At 33.3% G+C, this 17,110-nt stretch overlaps 1 protein-coding gene across 1 annotated transcript in view; it reads right to left on the bottom strand.

The window, feature by feature from the left end:
- Positions 1 to 731: 731 nt before the first annotated feature.
- LOC134247104 (ADAM 17-like protease) overlaps positions 732 to 17,110 on the bottom strand; it is a 33,451-nt gene continuing 17,072 nt past the window's right edge. Inside the window, exons 14-22 of the mRNA XM_062729439.1 lie at positions 7,859 to 7,991; positions 7,392 to 7,499; positions 5,347 to 5,409; positions 4,958 to 5,031; positions 4,239 to 4,360; positions 2,329 to 2,407; positions 1,489 to 1,577; positions 1,317 to 1,370; positions 732 to 869 (exon numbers count right to left, since the gene is read on the bottom strand). Of these exons, the coding sequence (XP_062585423.1) occupies positions 780 to 869; positions 1,317 to 1,370; positions 1,489 to 1,577; positions 2,329 to 2,407; positions 4,239 to 4,360; positions 4,958 to 5,031; positions 5,347 to 5,409; positions 7,392 to 7,499; positions 7,859 to 7,991 (812 nt within the window). The 3' untranslated portion in view covers positions 732 to 779. The remainder of the gene's footprint in view (positions 870 to 1,316; positions 1,371 to 1,488; positions 1,578 to 2,328; positions 2,408 to 4,238; positions 4,361 to 4,957; positions 5,032 to 5,346; positions 5,410 to 7,391; positions 7,500 to 7,858; positions 7,992 to 17,110) is intronic.

Consider the following 17,110-nt stretch of genomic DNA (forward strand, 5'->3'; position numbering starts at 1 on the left):
TTTATAAATCACTTACATGATTACATGTAAACATAACTCAGGACTATGTATAAAAAATGACAAACAATAGATAAATTGAGCACCCTGTGCAATTCTAAGCGAGCATGAAAGGCTAATATTAGATTTCCTCACACTATTAACTCTTATAATTGAGCAATGAAGAATTTTCACATAATGAGCAACAAACAGGAAAGTTTGAAAAAAAAGTATCTCTCTCATATTCATTTATATAATCAAAACCTAGGATTATGCAATACTGCAATTTGAAAATTTTCAGGATTCTTAGCAATGAGTGCATGTATATAGAATCACATGACATTTGTGTTGTTTTGAAACTACAAATCTGGTGAAATTTTGTAAACAAGTAAATCCAATATCAATCTACAAATCTATATTGATGGACATTTCATGAGAATTTTTTGATCTGTACATTTACATCCATTTAATATCTTCTTTTATTACAGAAATTTCACTTTTTTAATTTGTAGATCATTGAATAAAAACATCCCTTGGAAATATCTGAGCTTTTAACTAGTTATTTACAACATGACTGTGTTAAAGAGTAATAAAATGTCCATTCTTACACACATATGACTTAACCAAACAAGAGTGCATAGGAAACAAAAAGAGCACTTTGAAGTCATGTAAATTCCTGCAGTTTTCATTCAATCACAGACATTGAATTGGAAGACGATCAACCAATGGAGAAAAGGTTAACAATATCAACCAATGGGAAGGAAGAAGACTGATGTAAAACATTGCACTGATCAGTATAAACTCTAGACCACTGGATTTGCTGTATTTAATGTTGACCTCCTTACAGTTATTATATTCCTATTTTCAGTTGGTAATACTTTTCCTCTTGATTCCTAGGAATTTAAAGACAAGAATTGATAATTCATCTTCAAATAAAAATGTTTACTCAAGATAAGAGAGAACAGTAAAACACCCAAATAGATTGATATATATCAAAAAGTGTGTGGCAGTCAGCCATGATCAATCACTGGTGGCCAGATAGCTCAGTCGGTAGAGCACCTGACCAGAGATTCAGGAGGCCTGGGTTCAAATCTCTGTCTGGTCTGCTGCTTGTTCCCTTCTCCCATTACAAGTGTATACAAGTAATGTTGAGTAAGTGAGTCAGCATTTATTATCAGACAGCCTAAATACAAACATCAACTAGCTGGGGTTTTTTTCCAAAAATTTTTCCTACATGTGACAGCAGCCAAGCTTAGATTATTTTTTTTCTTTTTTCTTAATTAGCAATCTATAATAATAACACAACTTCTCCCATTAACTATTTGTTTAAAAAAAATTACCACATCGCGCTTGGGATTTCTGGTTGCTTGGTCCTCTATTTCCTCTTTTTCATCCTAAAATATTTCATTATACATGACTGTATAAGAATAATATGTAATATTAGGCTGGATCAAAGCAGTATTTTACTGCACACTTGACCATAAATTACAGCAAGATTATTGGTTAACTTACAAATTTGTTTATGATGTAAATGCCTAAAATCCACACAGGTATAGCTAGGATCAGGACAGTCCATACAATGTTGTTCTTCATAAATAAAGCTGGAAATTATATAAATAACCACTTTAATATATTTACATTTGCAAATATTTTTCTTAGATGAACCTATTGAAGAGAAAATATGTTCAATTCTGTGTGAATGTTATTTGGGGGTCAGAGGTCATAGCGCGACTGAATCACAGAGCAAGGTGATATTTTGTTCGTGTAATAAATGCAATTTAACTTGAAATGCATGTATTCGTCTTAAATGTAAATATAAGTAATAAGCAACAATGTCAAAAAGTTCACTGGGAAATGAACTTTTAGTTGGTACGTGATCAAATCTATTGAGAAGCCCTTCGGGCTCACAGATTTGATCAGGTGACCAACTAACTTAACATTGTTGTTTATTTTTTAAATGAACATCAGATGCGCTATCCTATAAAAAATGGACTGTACTTAAATTTTTTTTTATTTAATCTTTATCTTTAATTGAATATTGATTTAAAATTAATTAAAGCACAGCCAAATACAAAAGGTAACACTGTATTATGGACTTGCAGTAATAGATGCTTTTTAAACAGGGTCCTGAACCTTTTCAATTGTTTTTTTTTAATTTAAAAAGTCACAAAAATTGGAAATAATGATGTTGTTTATTAACTGTTACTGTTGAGTTCAATTTAAGATTGAAGGTTAATTTGCTAAGCATGTCAAATTTCAAGAGATACAGAGTCCTTTTACCTGACTGGAAAGGACATGCAAAGTTAGTGGACTAGTGATATGTCTGTTATTAGCTATAGGTGAGCGACTTACCTATTTGATCTATGCTGAAAGACTGGATGATTGAAAATAACCTCTGTACTAGTTTTGACTGGGATTTCTCACATTTTCCCTAGGAAAAAAAATTCAAAAATTTAGTTTGAAAAAATCAGAAGCCTTTGTTATTAAACAATTATGGACTGTTTAGAAGGGAGACATCGCCAATTATCAGGTCTGAGTAGGGTTGTCAACCCTACTTGGGTGAAAACCCTTCTCAGACCTGATAATATGTGATGTCTTCCATCTAAACAGTCCATAATAGTTTTATAATCATGAAAAATCTAAATTATCAATTTTCGGTATAGTAGACAATAGTTATCAAACCTCTTGTGTTCTGCTCTGATTCTATTCTTTCAAAATATGTCAACACACATTTTTTGACGTCATCATTAGAATTTATTGTTTACCGATCCCGCATATTTAGCAGTTGTACATTTTTTTATTAATTATAAATAGGAGTTATCTCGCTTAAACCACTGTAATTTCATTCAAAGGGCGACAACACAGTTGTAACTGTGCATGCTCGCTTCAGCTATTTCATTGTCATCTGGAGGTGACAACAGTTGTCACCATGATCGTGAGGGAGACATCACGAGTTGTCTCCCTGCATGTGACCTGCTCTAAACCAATCAGATTGACTGTATAATTCTGAAGGATAATAATATTACTTATATTATATACCCAACTGTGTATCACTAAATTTTACAGTAGATTTAAAGAAATCACATAACATATCCGACTTTCCGGATCAGCACACTGTGGTCTTCTGAATCCATATCACCACTCTCTGAAACTGATGATGCAGTGCTGAGACATGACATTATTTTTCTTGCATATCAAAAAGTTCCTTGACAAACTGCTTCGTTAAGTAAAACAAAGGTACCGGGTAATCAAAGATTACGAAGCTCACCTCGACGAATGTTATCAGTGTAAGTAAAGCAAATCTCACATCATATTTTCTTAATATCTAGTATTTATCCCAACAACAATATTCTTGCAAGTTGTGTTTAACCCCTTACAGGGCATATACACATTTCTATGCGTGTAGCTTGAAAAACATGTATAGTGTAAACAATATTCATAAGTTTGTTAATACTGCAGATATCAAAGACTTCAAGTTCACTGGGATTAATCTGTTCCCAAAACTATAACCTGGTCTCTTGTTTGGAATATATAGGTCAGATTCAGCATCTGAAGCAAGTCTGGTAGTGTCCATCCCTAGATGCATAATCCATGCAAGTTTGGTTCAGGTAGGGCTTCTAGTTACTTGGGAATGAAAATGTGGGTCAGATCCAGCATCCGAAGCAAGTCTGGTAGTGTCCATCCCTAGATGCATCATCCATGCAAGTTTGGTTCAGGTAGGGTTTATAGTTACTTGGGAATGGACTTGCTTCTAAAACTTTAACCTGGGACGCCGACGATGACACCAACGCCAACGCTGGGGGTATAGCATAATTTTTATAATTGATCTCAGGAGTTTTTAAAACTACAATTTGCTAGTTGTAATGGGGGTATATAATAAATTTACCATTAGAACAGTAAATTGATCCGAAGAGCCATATCACGTTGAGTTGACAGGCACTAAATTATCCGACCAAACTCAATGCAAAGCATAGAGTTTGATCCACTCCTGTCAACTTGTCAGAATATGCCTCTTCAAATTAAGTTGCTGGTATACCAATATTATGTATCAATAACAAACTTCAACAGATTTTTTAAATACATGTTTACAAAAATTAAAATCAAGTTGCTTTGTCTAGTTAAATTTGACACACACACATACAATTGCAATTGTGTGTAACTCTATAAAAAATACAAAGACATGATTGACAACCAAAAGTATTTGGAGATGTATAGAGATGTGAAAATTACTAAAACCTGTATATTATTGTGCTTCTTTTTACCTTTTTACAGAAGCCATCATAACATGGTCTCCCATCCTCCAGGAATTGTTCAGATTGATCTGATAATGGTTCACAAATCTCCGTGTTGGGCTTGAAGCAGCATGTCTTACAGGCATCATCTCCTATAGGAAAAAAAAATGTACAGTCCAGCTTTGTTATCATGAAGTCAATGGGCACCCAAAGAAAAATTATGTATAAGAAACAAACATCACATGCACGTAGCCTAAAGTCAGGAACCCAAATGGATATCGATAAGATTTTTCTAAAGACTGAAACCAATATCGGTCCAATAGCTCGAAGCATACATTCACCTAGAAGTGATCCTTTGAAGCATGATATAAGTAGTGCTATACTCTGTTACCATTATACTATATATAACGACCAATATCATCATTTTAAGGATAAAAACGTGCTTGCCTTCACCGCGTGATTATTGTTTAATGCATTCTCACGAACAATCATTTATTATGATTGGTTAGTATTGTCAGTGATATTGCTGCATAGGTTCTGTGTTTCATATGCAAAGTATACTTGATTCCATTGAAATCAAACATCCAAACGATGAGCAAAATGGTAATCAACATGTGAAACTTTAACTGACATGCTCGCTCAAACAAAGTGAAACGCTGTTACAGGAATGATAGTAACATTCTTATTCAGTAGGCTCATAGCTCTAACTTCTATACTACTCTTCAATCTCAACACCTTAGTAATATTACCTTTGCACAGACATGGATTCTTCTTAACTTGTTGACAAGCATCTAAACATTTTCCATTCCAACATTTTCCAAATCTACAATAATACAATCTTTGACAAGCAACATTTTCAACTTTTTTAACAAACAAAAAAATTACCTTAATTTTTAAAGAAATTGAATACTTTTAAAAAACCACTAAAGTTTTTAAAAAGTTTTGAATATATATTCACTGAAGGAATAGAAACAAAGATTTGTCTGAATTAATTTTTACTCATAGACAAATCAAAAAGTAAAATTTTCGTTTGTTCAGAATATTCTACAATTGAAAATATTTTGAATGCTCCTAAATAAATTGACTTTGGGATGATGAGGTTGCACTGTAGATCTTGGCATACATTTCTATAACTTACCCATTATGACATGATGTATTATCAGTCTTAGGTACGGCATTCGGGCAGGTCAGATCTTTACCACTGTTTATGTTAAGGAACATTAAAACAGTTACATGTATAAATCATCATACAAGCAGTTTCAAATATTATGCCTTAAATAATTTTTTAAACTTGATATCAAGTTCTGATAATGCTTTTAATTTTACTTTTGGAAACTCTTATTTGGATGAAGTAAATGGATATGAGTTGTTTTTGTTTTAACTATGTTTTAATCTTAGTTATTACTTAATGTTTTGTTCTTCAAATTTGCCTCTTGTTTTGCGTCTGTAATTATTATTATGTGTTGCTATTCTATAAATTCTCTATCACCTGTAATCACCAGTACATGTAACATAACTAGAAAACTGACCAGTCAGCAAGGGCCCCGCCATGGGGTAGAATAGGGTGCTTACAGAATGATTAAAAAATGTACGAAGAATAAGCAACAGCAACTGTATTCTTAAAATTTCAAGATAATTCCTGAATATTCAAAAACCTGAAAATAATATCCTTGTATTTACATTAGGCAGTAAAGAACAACTTCACATTGAATGTATATTTAAACAATTATGAAGCTTGTGTTATATAAAATGCCAGCCTTCAATGAATGCAAATATCATGAAGGACCTTTAAACTTCAAACAAACAGCAGTTGCAGACAAAGGTTTTCATTAATCTTAAAGTGACAGATAAAAAAAAGCCTACTAAATTTTCTGCAGCAGGCTAGATAATTAATCCCAAAGGATTAATTGTACCTCTCTCATCATTTTCTTCTAAAGTTACAATAAGAACTTTTTCAGTATTAATGATAGAGTGGGGTTTTTATACAACTATCCTAAAAATTAATAATATTCTTGAATTAACATAAAGTGAAAAAAGTAAATCAAAAAATCTTCTTTAATCTATTTCTTGTTAATAGAATTCAATGAAATCATAACTATTAAACAAAATTAAATTATAAAAATTTATATTTAAATCCACATTTCAGAGTGTTCATAGCATTCCAAATTGACTTAACTTCAAAACAAACTTCATTTGCAGACAGAGGTGGTAATTCATCTCAATTTGACAGATAAAGATAATGCTCTGGATTTTCTTCAGGAGAAAAGCTAATTAATCCCAAGGGACTCATAGCAGCATTCAGTTTACAATGGGAACATCTTCAGCAGTTATCTCTCTTTGCCAATGCTTTCGTATATAAAGTTAAGGAATCTACCCCACCACCCCAGCTCCAAACCAGGGGACATAGAGAACCAAACTTAGCATCAAAATATGTATTTCTGCCTACTGAACTAACATACCAAATTTGTACTTGATTGGACAACCATAAAAAAAGTTGCCCATTCATTCTTATGCATAGTTAAGGAATCTACCCCACCACCCCAGCTCCAAACCAGAAGACATAGAGAACCAAACTTAGCACCAAAATATGTATTTCTGCCTACTGAACTACCATACCAAATTTGAACTTGATTGGGCAACCATAAAAAAAGTTATTAGAAAAAAACAGAAAATTTGTGGATGGAAGAGTGACAGACGGACAGACAGACAGACAGACAGCTAGACAGACGGACGGACAGAGTGATTACTATAGGGCACCCGCAAATTCTTGCGGGGCCCTAATTATTACTGCGTGTTGATGTTTTAGTACAATTCTCTGTTATCCTTAGACTCTCAGTAAGGCGTGGTATTCTCGACGTTATATAATTAGCATCTGAAATTTACAGAGCTTTCATTCAATATTAAAATATACATGGGATAAGACATTTGGACGAATGTCAACAAGTGTAGCAAATATCCAATAACAGCATCTTGTACAGCAAAGACGTGGGGCTTAAGTTGTCTCATTGTTGTCAACAACAATTTAAAGTTCCTGATATTATTAATTTCTTAACCAATGAGAATCTATTCACCATTTGAAAGACACTAAATACATAGTGCCAAGAATGCCATGCCTTACTGGGTCCAATTCAAAGGTTAACTGAGAATTGTACTACAACTTCTTCATCACCAGTGGAAGGATACCTGCAGTGTGACTTCCCCTTACAGTCAAAGTTATCATCTACCTGGTCCAGGCAGGTATACCCTATAGGGGCCACGGTACAATTCACACAGCACGCAAAGTTCATAGGACTGAAAGACAAAAGGATAAAATGTATCCAAGTGGGTGCCAACATACAGATTATACAGCACGCAAAGTTCATAGCACTGAAAGACTTTTTGACCTTGATCTTGATGACCTTTGTTCACGGTCATGACTAAGGACAAAATAAAATTATTACATTATGCTATGGACAATTATTCTTTCTGTATATACAGTCATCTTGATCAATGGTCAATGGGGGTCAAAAAACAACCTTTAATATGCTAAGATTTTTATGCTAATAATCTTGTTAAGGTTGTGCTACCCTGGAACTAATTACTTTTTAATGGCCAATATGTGGGTGTGTGTTGGGGTATGATTTAGTTACAAGTTTCACAAAAGACGTTACCTGCATTTCATATACTTGGCCCTGAACTGACATTTGTCGTTACAGCACCTGTCCCCTGTGTAGCCGGCATCGCAGTCCTCGTTTTTATCAACTCGTCCATTTCCACATAACCCTTGACCTGTAGCTGAGGCTTCTGTTAAAAATATCAAAAGTCAACAATAAAGTATTGAATAATTTTTTGTTATCCTCCATGTAGTATTTTCATTTTAATAGCAACACAACTAAAAAACAAATGACTTAATTTTACCATTTGTTTTTATTCAACTTTATCACAAATAAAATATTAGAGCTGTAAACACACAAACCAAAAGACTTTGTGACAGCAATACTCTTTTTAGTACCAGTTTACACAATTTTTATATATTAAATATCTGTTCACCTCAACAGCATGTTTCATAAAATTCCCAGGATAGAAAGAATAATGAAACAAACTATATTTTACATTTAAAAACTGTATCATATTCTCAATTCTAATAGTTATCATACAGACTGAAATTCAAAAAACATTCAGTAACTTTATGATTGTATTAATTGTTATTTTTTTCTATTGAACTAAGAAGGCGGTATTTTTCTATTTTTTGAAGATCTCCTCCTTTCTTGTACTTTTCTACAGTAGACTGCCCAAGCATTCCATGGAATACTCTAGTTCTATTTCTCAATCGCTTCATGAAAAAGGCTACAGGACACGATTTGAATATTTAGAGTATACTATACCAGATATAAACACATAATAGACAAACTTAAAATATCTCAACTGAGACTATACATTTGACTTGGTAGGGCTTATTTGAAAAAACTCTCAAAATATAATTCTCTTATCTAATTTTTGAAGGATAATCATATTATTTGTATTCTACATGTATATATGTTTAGATATTTCAGGTGGATTGTTACATGCAGTAAATACATTATTGTTAGCTCACCTGAGCTGAAAGCTCAAGTGAGCTTTTCTGATCACATTTTGTCCGGCGTCCGTCTGTCTGTCCGTCTGTCTGTCTAGCTGTCTAGCTGTCCGTCTGTCTGTAAACTTTTCACATTTTTGACTTCTTCTCAAGAACCGCTGGGCCAATTTCAACCAAACTTGCCACAAAGTATCCTTGGGTGAAGGGGATTCAAGTTTGTTCAAATGAAGGGCCACGCTCTCATTCAAGGGGAGATAATTGGGAATTAATGAAAATTTGGTGGCATATTTTAAAAATCTTCTTCTCAAGAACCACTGTGCCAGGAAAGATGAAACTTATGGGGAAACATCCTCAGGTAGTGTAGATTCAAGTTTGTTCAAATCATGACCCCTGGGGGTAGGGCGGGGCCAAAATGGCCGACCAAAGTTTTACATAGAAATATATAGGAAAATTCTTTAAAAATCTTCTTCTCAAGAATGACAAAACCATAATTGATCATATTTATATGGAATCATTCTCAGGTAGCGAAGATTCAAATTTGTTCAAATTGTGACCCCCGGGGGTAGGGCGGGGCCAAAATGGCCGACCAAAGTTTTACATTAAGAAATATATAGGAAAATTCTTTAAAAATCTTCTTCTCAAGAATGACAAAGCCATAATTCATCATATTTATATGGAAGCATGCTCAGGTAGTGTAGATTCAAGTTTGTTCAAATCATGACCCCCGGGGGTAGGGTGGGGCCAAAATGGCCGACCAAAGTTTTACATAGAAATATATAGGAAAATTCTTTTAAAATCTTCTTCTCAAGAATGTCAAGGCCATAATTCATCATATTTATACGAAAGCATGCTCAGGTAGTGTAGATTCAAGTTTGTTCAAATCATGACCCCCGGGGATAGGGCGGGGCCAAAATGGCCGACCAAAGTTTTACATAGAAATATATAAGAAAATTCTTTAAAAATCTTCTTAAGATTTTTATGACAAAGCCATAATTCATCATATTTATATGGAAGCATGCTCAGGTAGTGTAGATTCAGGTTTGTTCAAATCATGACCCCCGGGGGTAGGGCATGGCCAAAATGGCCGACCAAAGTTTTACATAGAAATATATAGGAAAATTCTTTAAAAATCTTCTTCTCAAGAATGACAAAGCCATAATTCATCATATTTATATGGAAGCATGCTCAGGTAGTGTAGATTCAAGTTTGTTCAAATCATGACCCCCAGGGGTAGGGCGGGGCCAAAATGGGCGACCAAAGTTTTACATAGAAATATATAGGAAAATTATTTAAAAATCCTCTTCTCAAGAATGACAAAGCCATAATTCATCATATTTATATGGAAGCATGCTCAGGTAGTGTAGATTCAAGTTTGTTCAAATCATGACCCCCGGGGATAGGGCGGGGCCAAAATGGCCGACCAAAGTTTTACATAGAAATATATAGGAAAATTCTTTAAAAATCTTCTTCTCAAGAATGACAAAGCCATCAATTCATCATATTTATATGGAAGCATGCTCAGGTAGTGTAGATTCAAAGTTTTTCAAATCATGACCCCCCAGGGGTAGGGCGGGGCCAAAATGGCCGACCAAAGTTTTTAAAGATATACAGTCAATTCTTGAATTATCGCCATTCGATTCATCGCCATTTTCGCAATACCGCCATGATTTCCCAAGAACGTTTTTCCTGCTATATAAAATTCCCTTTATAACGCCAAATTCGCATACCGCCATCCGCCACCCTGTTTTCACAACAAACGTCCATTTTTAAGTGTCAATTATCTCGATATACCGCCACAGGTGCATGTGGTCAGTGAAGCACGGCTAATTGGTTGACGCTATCCCTGTTGTAAAGCATGCAAACGCAGACAAGGTACATGCAATTAAGTAATTAAACAAGAATTGAATAAACAATAATTAGGTCTTTCCACCTTTCTGTGGAAAGACCTATTGAAATTCTTCTGTTTATTATTATTCTTTTTTATTAGGTCTTTCCACCTTTCTGTGGAAAGACCTCTTGAAATGCTTCTGTTTTTTATTTTATTTCTCACCTTATGTTTTGACACCGTAAGACTTATCGAAAAACTTTATAGTTCATGATACTGGATATTAAAAGTTATTCCGAAAAACGACCCCCTATGTTAGAACTTTGACCCCTTTCGAAGTTATTGCCCCTTTCGCAAGAAATGTCTGTTATCCCTACTTCTCCAGAACCGTAAACCGCAGAGATTCCAGACCTAAATTAATGTTTACGACTAATTTAGTAGACTCTCCAATCAAACATTGCGAAAGGATTCGTAAGCTCTTATAACAAATTATTGCCCCTGAATGTTTGCAATGTTTACGAATATCAAGAACTTTTCTAAAACGACAAGGCGTATAGACATGGGACCAACTGCAAAAGATTCATTGACCTTTGACCTTAAAATCTAGGTCAAGGTCAAAGGTCAAGGTCATTCAAAATATGTAAAATTAAGCATTTTTAATAGCTCTTTTGTTCTTAACCAAATTCTAAACATCTTTGCATCTTCAATATGTACTCTTAAAACCATTTCAGAGATTTCATTCTTGTCCCCTAAGATTGACCCCTCTAAAAGTTAGTGCCCCCTTCAGTGTAAACCCTTGTTATCGCTACTCCTCCGAAACCGTAAACCGTAGAGGTACAAAACCTTCAACAATGTCTGCTACTAATTTAGAACACTTCTCATTCCATTAGTGCAAAAGAATTCGTAAACCATTTTAAGTAGTTATTGCCCCTGCTAGTTGATGATGTTTACGAAGAACTAAAAACTTCTTAACGACAAGTCGTAAAGACATGGGCCCAACTGCATGAGATCTTTTGACCTTTGACCTTGAAGAATAGGTCAAGGTCAAAGGTCAGGGTCATTGGAATACTAGAGAAATTGTCGATTAAGCTATTTTAAAAAAAATCCAAATGACCTTGACCTTGATATTTGACCTTGACCTTTGACCTTGACCCCTAACTCAAAAAGTAATAAAGAAATATTCATTACCTTTATCTAGATTCATCTTCAAGTGTTAATCTCAAGTTTATCTTTCACTCTTTCTTTCTTTTTTTTATGGATGACCTTGACCTTTGACCTTGATAAATGACCTTGACCTTTGACCACCTATTGACCCAAAGGTCACAATCAAGCTTAAGGTCGTTGAGGTATTTGCAACCCTTACTCTTACAAATGCTTATAACCCCCCCCCCCTTCCTTTCTTAAAAAAAAAAATCAACAGCAGCATAGAAAAAATGTCTAAAAGTCTAACGATACGATATATCGACATAAGATTCGAAGTAAAAGCAAGAAGAGACCTTAAAGAAAGTGTCCTGAGAGTTTTAAGGTGAGTCTCTGAAATATAATGAAATACTAGTGAAAATCGGCAAAATCTGCATTTTTTTCTGTCTGAAATTTAGTTATTGCTGAGCATAAAAATTAATTAAAGCCCCTATTGGCTATTTCTGCAATTTTTGTTAATATCATTCGATTCTCCTGCTCTATTACGACATTTTAATACCAAGTATTCTTGCTTTCTTTAGTGTATGGAATTTATTTCAATTTTATTTGGATTTAATATTAATTGAATGAATCTTGATTTCATTTGAAATTTGATTTTTTTTTTCTAGAATAACATAATCCCAAGAAATAGCGACTTTCAGCCTAGTAAAAAGAAATACACGTTTCTTCCCTGTGTTTCCCATCTAGAATTACATGTTTGGAATTTTATTTATGCTACTTACATTGAATTTCTTGCCTATTTCGGTAAGGAATGTTAAAACCCGAACCCGATTCTCTGTTCTCCTTTTCCATAAATACAAACTGCCTTGCATCTCTCGCTTATGTTTTTCACATGCTCTTAAATAATTTATCGCCATCCATTTCAAACATAAACCAACTCAAATCGGATATTTTCAAACATTTCTTTAATACATGTATAATGCACATATGATGCAGGTACACATGGGACATTTCACGACGTTTTCACTTACGCTTCCGTCTTGATGCGCAGATCAAATGCATGTTATTCATATTAATAGGTATATCATAATTTTAATCAGACCCTACCCCTTACATCTTAACTCGAAAACAATCTCATTCAAGCTCATATATACACCTAGGAGCGTGTTACAGTGTTTTTAACGTGCTCTCTTTTCGTAGTGAATGAATCCGTGGTTATCCCCGAGTCGACTCGTCTGTTTACGGTATATTCATAACAACTGCGAGCCCGATCTAAAATCCTAGTACAGAAATGAGAATTTTGCTGTTTTATTTATTTTCTTGCTTTTTTTCTACTTTTTTCAGCCCAAATGATATTGAAACACTTAAAAAGGTGGAAAGACGTCTTATTGTTCTCTGAACAATTAGTTTACTAGTTTTTTTTATTATTTTTCCGCTGCATGTTTTTTTGTTTGAAGATATATCGAAAAGATTTATAGTCCATAAGAATGTACTCCTTAAAAGATTATTGCAGTTGACCCTGCGTAAATGAACCTTGACCGCTTTCGAAGTTATTGCCCCTTTCGCAAGAAATGCTTGTTATCGCTACTCCTTCGAAACCGAAAACTGTAGAGGTATGAAACCTTTACTAATGTCTTCGACTAATTATGGGGATTCTTCAATCTATTCATTGCGAAAGCATTCAGTGACCCCTTCAATGAATTATTGCCACTGAAACTTTTTGAAATTTACAAATAATTAAAAATTTTCAAAACGAGAAGTCATAGAGACATAGGACCAAGTGCATAAGAATCAGTGACCTATGACCTTTAAACTTATGCAAAGGTCAAAGGTCAAGGTCATTCCAAAAATGAGAAAATAAGCTCTTTTTATATCTCTTTTGTCTTTTAAAATATACAAACAGTCTTTGCATCAATAATATGTACTCTTAGATCTATTTCAAAGATTTCATTCTTGTCCCCTAACATTGACCCTATTGAAAGTTATTGCCCCTTATACGAAAAACCGTGTTTTCGCCACTACTTCAAAACCGTACACCGTAGAGACACCAAATCTTCACTAATGTGTTCAGGGTCTTTAGCCCTAAATTCACTGTATAAATGCGAAAGGATCTGATGACCCCTTATATGAGTTATTGCCCTTTAACTTCTTTGTACTTAGTATAAATCCTTATAACTTGAAAACTATAAGTCGTAGAAGCATGAGGTCAATTGCATTTTGACCCTTGACCTTTGACCTTGAAAAATTTTTCAAGGTCAAAGGTCAAGGTCATTTCCATGTTTTTTATTTTCATTTTTTCTATCTTTTTAGCCAATTTTGGTTTCTTATTCATGGAATTTAATTTTAAGGAGTAAAATATAAAACAAATTTGAAAAATTCAAAGAAGGTGGAAAGACCTCTTATTGTTCTGTGAACAATAAGTTTCCTAGTTTTAACATGAACTGTTATAACAACTTTGTTTTCTGTTTAATATAATCATTTAGTCAGAGCTTCGCCAGGAAAGCGGTCGTTGTCAAAGTAAGCCGATAACGATATTATTTTGATGAACTCTGCTTTAAACAGTGCAAAGTTTGCTGGAAAAAATAATTATACGATATAAATTGTGAACGTTTCATTAATAATGATACCATAAACAATGAATATATTCAAGAATTCATTTTATTTACTATCGGCAATATATCATGACAATCGACCCAGTATGTTTTTTTTTTCAATATCGGACGTGCAGATTTACATTCATATACAAATACTTGTCTTTATTTCATAACTGCACATTTTGTTTTAAAGCAAATTTTTACATTAAAAAGATTACTTGAAGTATTTTCAATCAGAAATATGTTTTTATATATATGAACATGTAATATTAAGAATAGAAACGCTAAATGGTATTTCTAAGAACGATAACTCTGCTTCTTGTTCTCTAAAAGATGGGAAATTCAATTCATCGCCAAATTCGTTATACTGCCATGATTTCTAAATTACAAAAGGTGGCGGTTTATCGAGAATTAACTGTATATAGGAAAATTCTTTAAAAATCATTTTCTAAAAAATAGCAAATCCATGATTGGTCATGGGACTACTTGATTTAAACTTTACAGTAAAAAACCATTTTCTACTTTTCCTACTTTTAGTGCTCAGGTGAGCGATGTGGCCCATGGGCCTCTTGTTTAATTAATGATAATTGGATAGAGTTATAATTAAGGTTGATCATAACATTGTATTTTGGAATAAATTAAAGCTTGGAAGGAGGAATTGGGGGGTGCATGCTCCTATAATATAAATTGAAGATAAAATAGATAGAATTCAGATGAAGAGGTACACAGATGGCAAGTATATTAGAATAATGGACTTCAGATGTTTTGTTTTTTTTTAATTCAGATGTTTTACTTCACACCATTTGCTATAAAAGATTGATTGATCAGTCAGTATTTCTTTTTTCTACATCCATCTATAACTTCAGAAAAAGAGTAGATATAAAACTTGTAAGACCCTGAGAGTTGAGACTTTTCATATACACAGTTTATGTTATTTTCTTCTCGATTGTGAAAACATACAGAGACAGCTTTTTTTCTTCATGTGTATATTAATTTCATGATTCATCAAATTAATGTAGAGATATAATTGTAATGAAAGAGAATTGTCATCTCATATCATTATTCACAATTTTACATTTCCTCAGTACAAAACATTAAGGAAAAGTTTTCATGTAAACAGGTCTTAAGCTAACTTACTGAAATCAAAAGTACATGTAAAACCAAACAAAAAATCAGATACACCATTCCATGCCAGTACCCTTAAGAGAAATACCATTGCATGTAGAGGAAATGAAGCTAAAGTTTTTGATGTTTATGTACAGAAGTTTGAGTATAAGCATATATTCACTATAATGGCTAGCTGTTTAAAATTAAACAAACACAGGGGGGAAAGAAATTAAAACTTACCAGAGGACTCTAGTTTATAAAATGATATGAAAATTATATTGGTTTTGACTTCATTTTTTATAACGTACTGTAGAAAATTAAAGCACAAAAACTTATCTTTATACATTTTAAAATATCACAAAAATTAAACATTTGGAGCCCTCTGCATAAAATCAAAATAAAGGCAATTAATTAAATACTATCTGGATTCTGATGAGGTTAGTGTAAAAAAAATATTCTACAGTTAGCCAAGGATCTGCGCAGCACAGTTAAGGTTACAAAAAGGAGGCGGAGCCTAATTTGTACGGGAAAACTTGACTATGACATCATACACAGTATACGTCATACAACATTTCTTTAAAATACCACAAAATGAGTTTATCTGCTAATTTAACCAGTAAGAAATCATCAAACTAAATAAAAACTTACTACAGCATGTTGTTTTGTCGTTAGTTAAATCCCACATAAAAAGTTATAAACAAATCACTGATCGCAATACACTTGTCAATATGACGTCATTTCTTACAACGTGACGTAGTTTGTATGCAGTGAGAGACAGATCAAGAAATATTTTCTCAACAAAATATGTACTCTCTAATTAAATAGAATATTATTTACAGATATTCTATGGGACAATAACTTGAATTTTATGTCTTCTTCGCTATTTTATTAATATATTTTCTGTATATTACGTATTTAATTGACACTGCCGTATATTTGTATGCAAGTACATCGGAGGGTAATGTGGGGGGTCTTAATAAATCGATCTAGTGCAAGGGCATACACTCTGTGGATCAAAGTAAGCTTTTACATTTCAACAATAGAACTAATAAGGTATCTGAAAAGTGCTGCGATCCTCATGAAATCTTAAAAACAAATTAATTATATCAATATTTCATGCCGCTGACCAGCAAAAAATATAGCATTCGGTCATACAAGTATAATTTTAACAATGAAATTGCAGAATTTAGACAGGATCGCAGCACTTTTTAGAAACTACAATGCTTTTTGAAAATATTAATATACGAAACATGGATATTTAACTTGGTTATGCCCTTGCACTAGTGATATTTATACGTAACATCAATACTTCAAGTCAATGTGCTAAAATCGCGTGAATGCCGCATCACGTGACCAGTCTAAATATAAAATATAATCGTCCTCCATATGTAGTTATTAATCATAATTACAATTATTCGATATAAATAATGTGCTAAAAATAATCGCCATCCCGATTACGAATGCATTTTTAAATACAAAATTTAGCCGATATTTCCATTGCGCACCTTAACTGTACTGCGTGCTTTTTCCCCATCTTCATTACAAGTTATTTTTATTGACTTAAAGCATATGATATCACAGCATCTACAGCAAAAACAGATGAGAGATGCTATACCAGTCAAAAACTTTTAAATGACAATGCATACATATAGCTCACTTAAAATTGTATGGTGGAATTATATAA

This window comes from Saccostrea cucullata, unplaced genomic scaffold (assembly GCF_032062105.1).
Source record: "Saccostrea cucullata isolate Sc308-1 unplaced genomic scaffold, CSIRO_AGI_Scuc_v1 ctg5165, whole genome shotgun sequence".
NCBI lineage: Eukaryota > Metazoa > Mollusca > Bivalvia > Ostreida > Ostreidae > Saccostrea > Saccostrea cuccullata.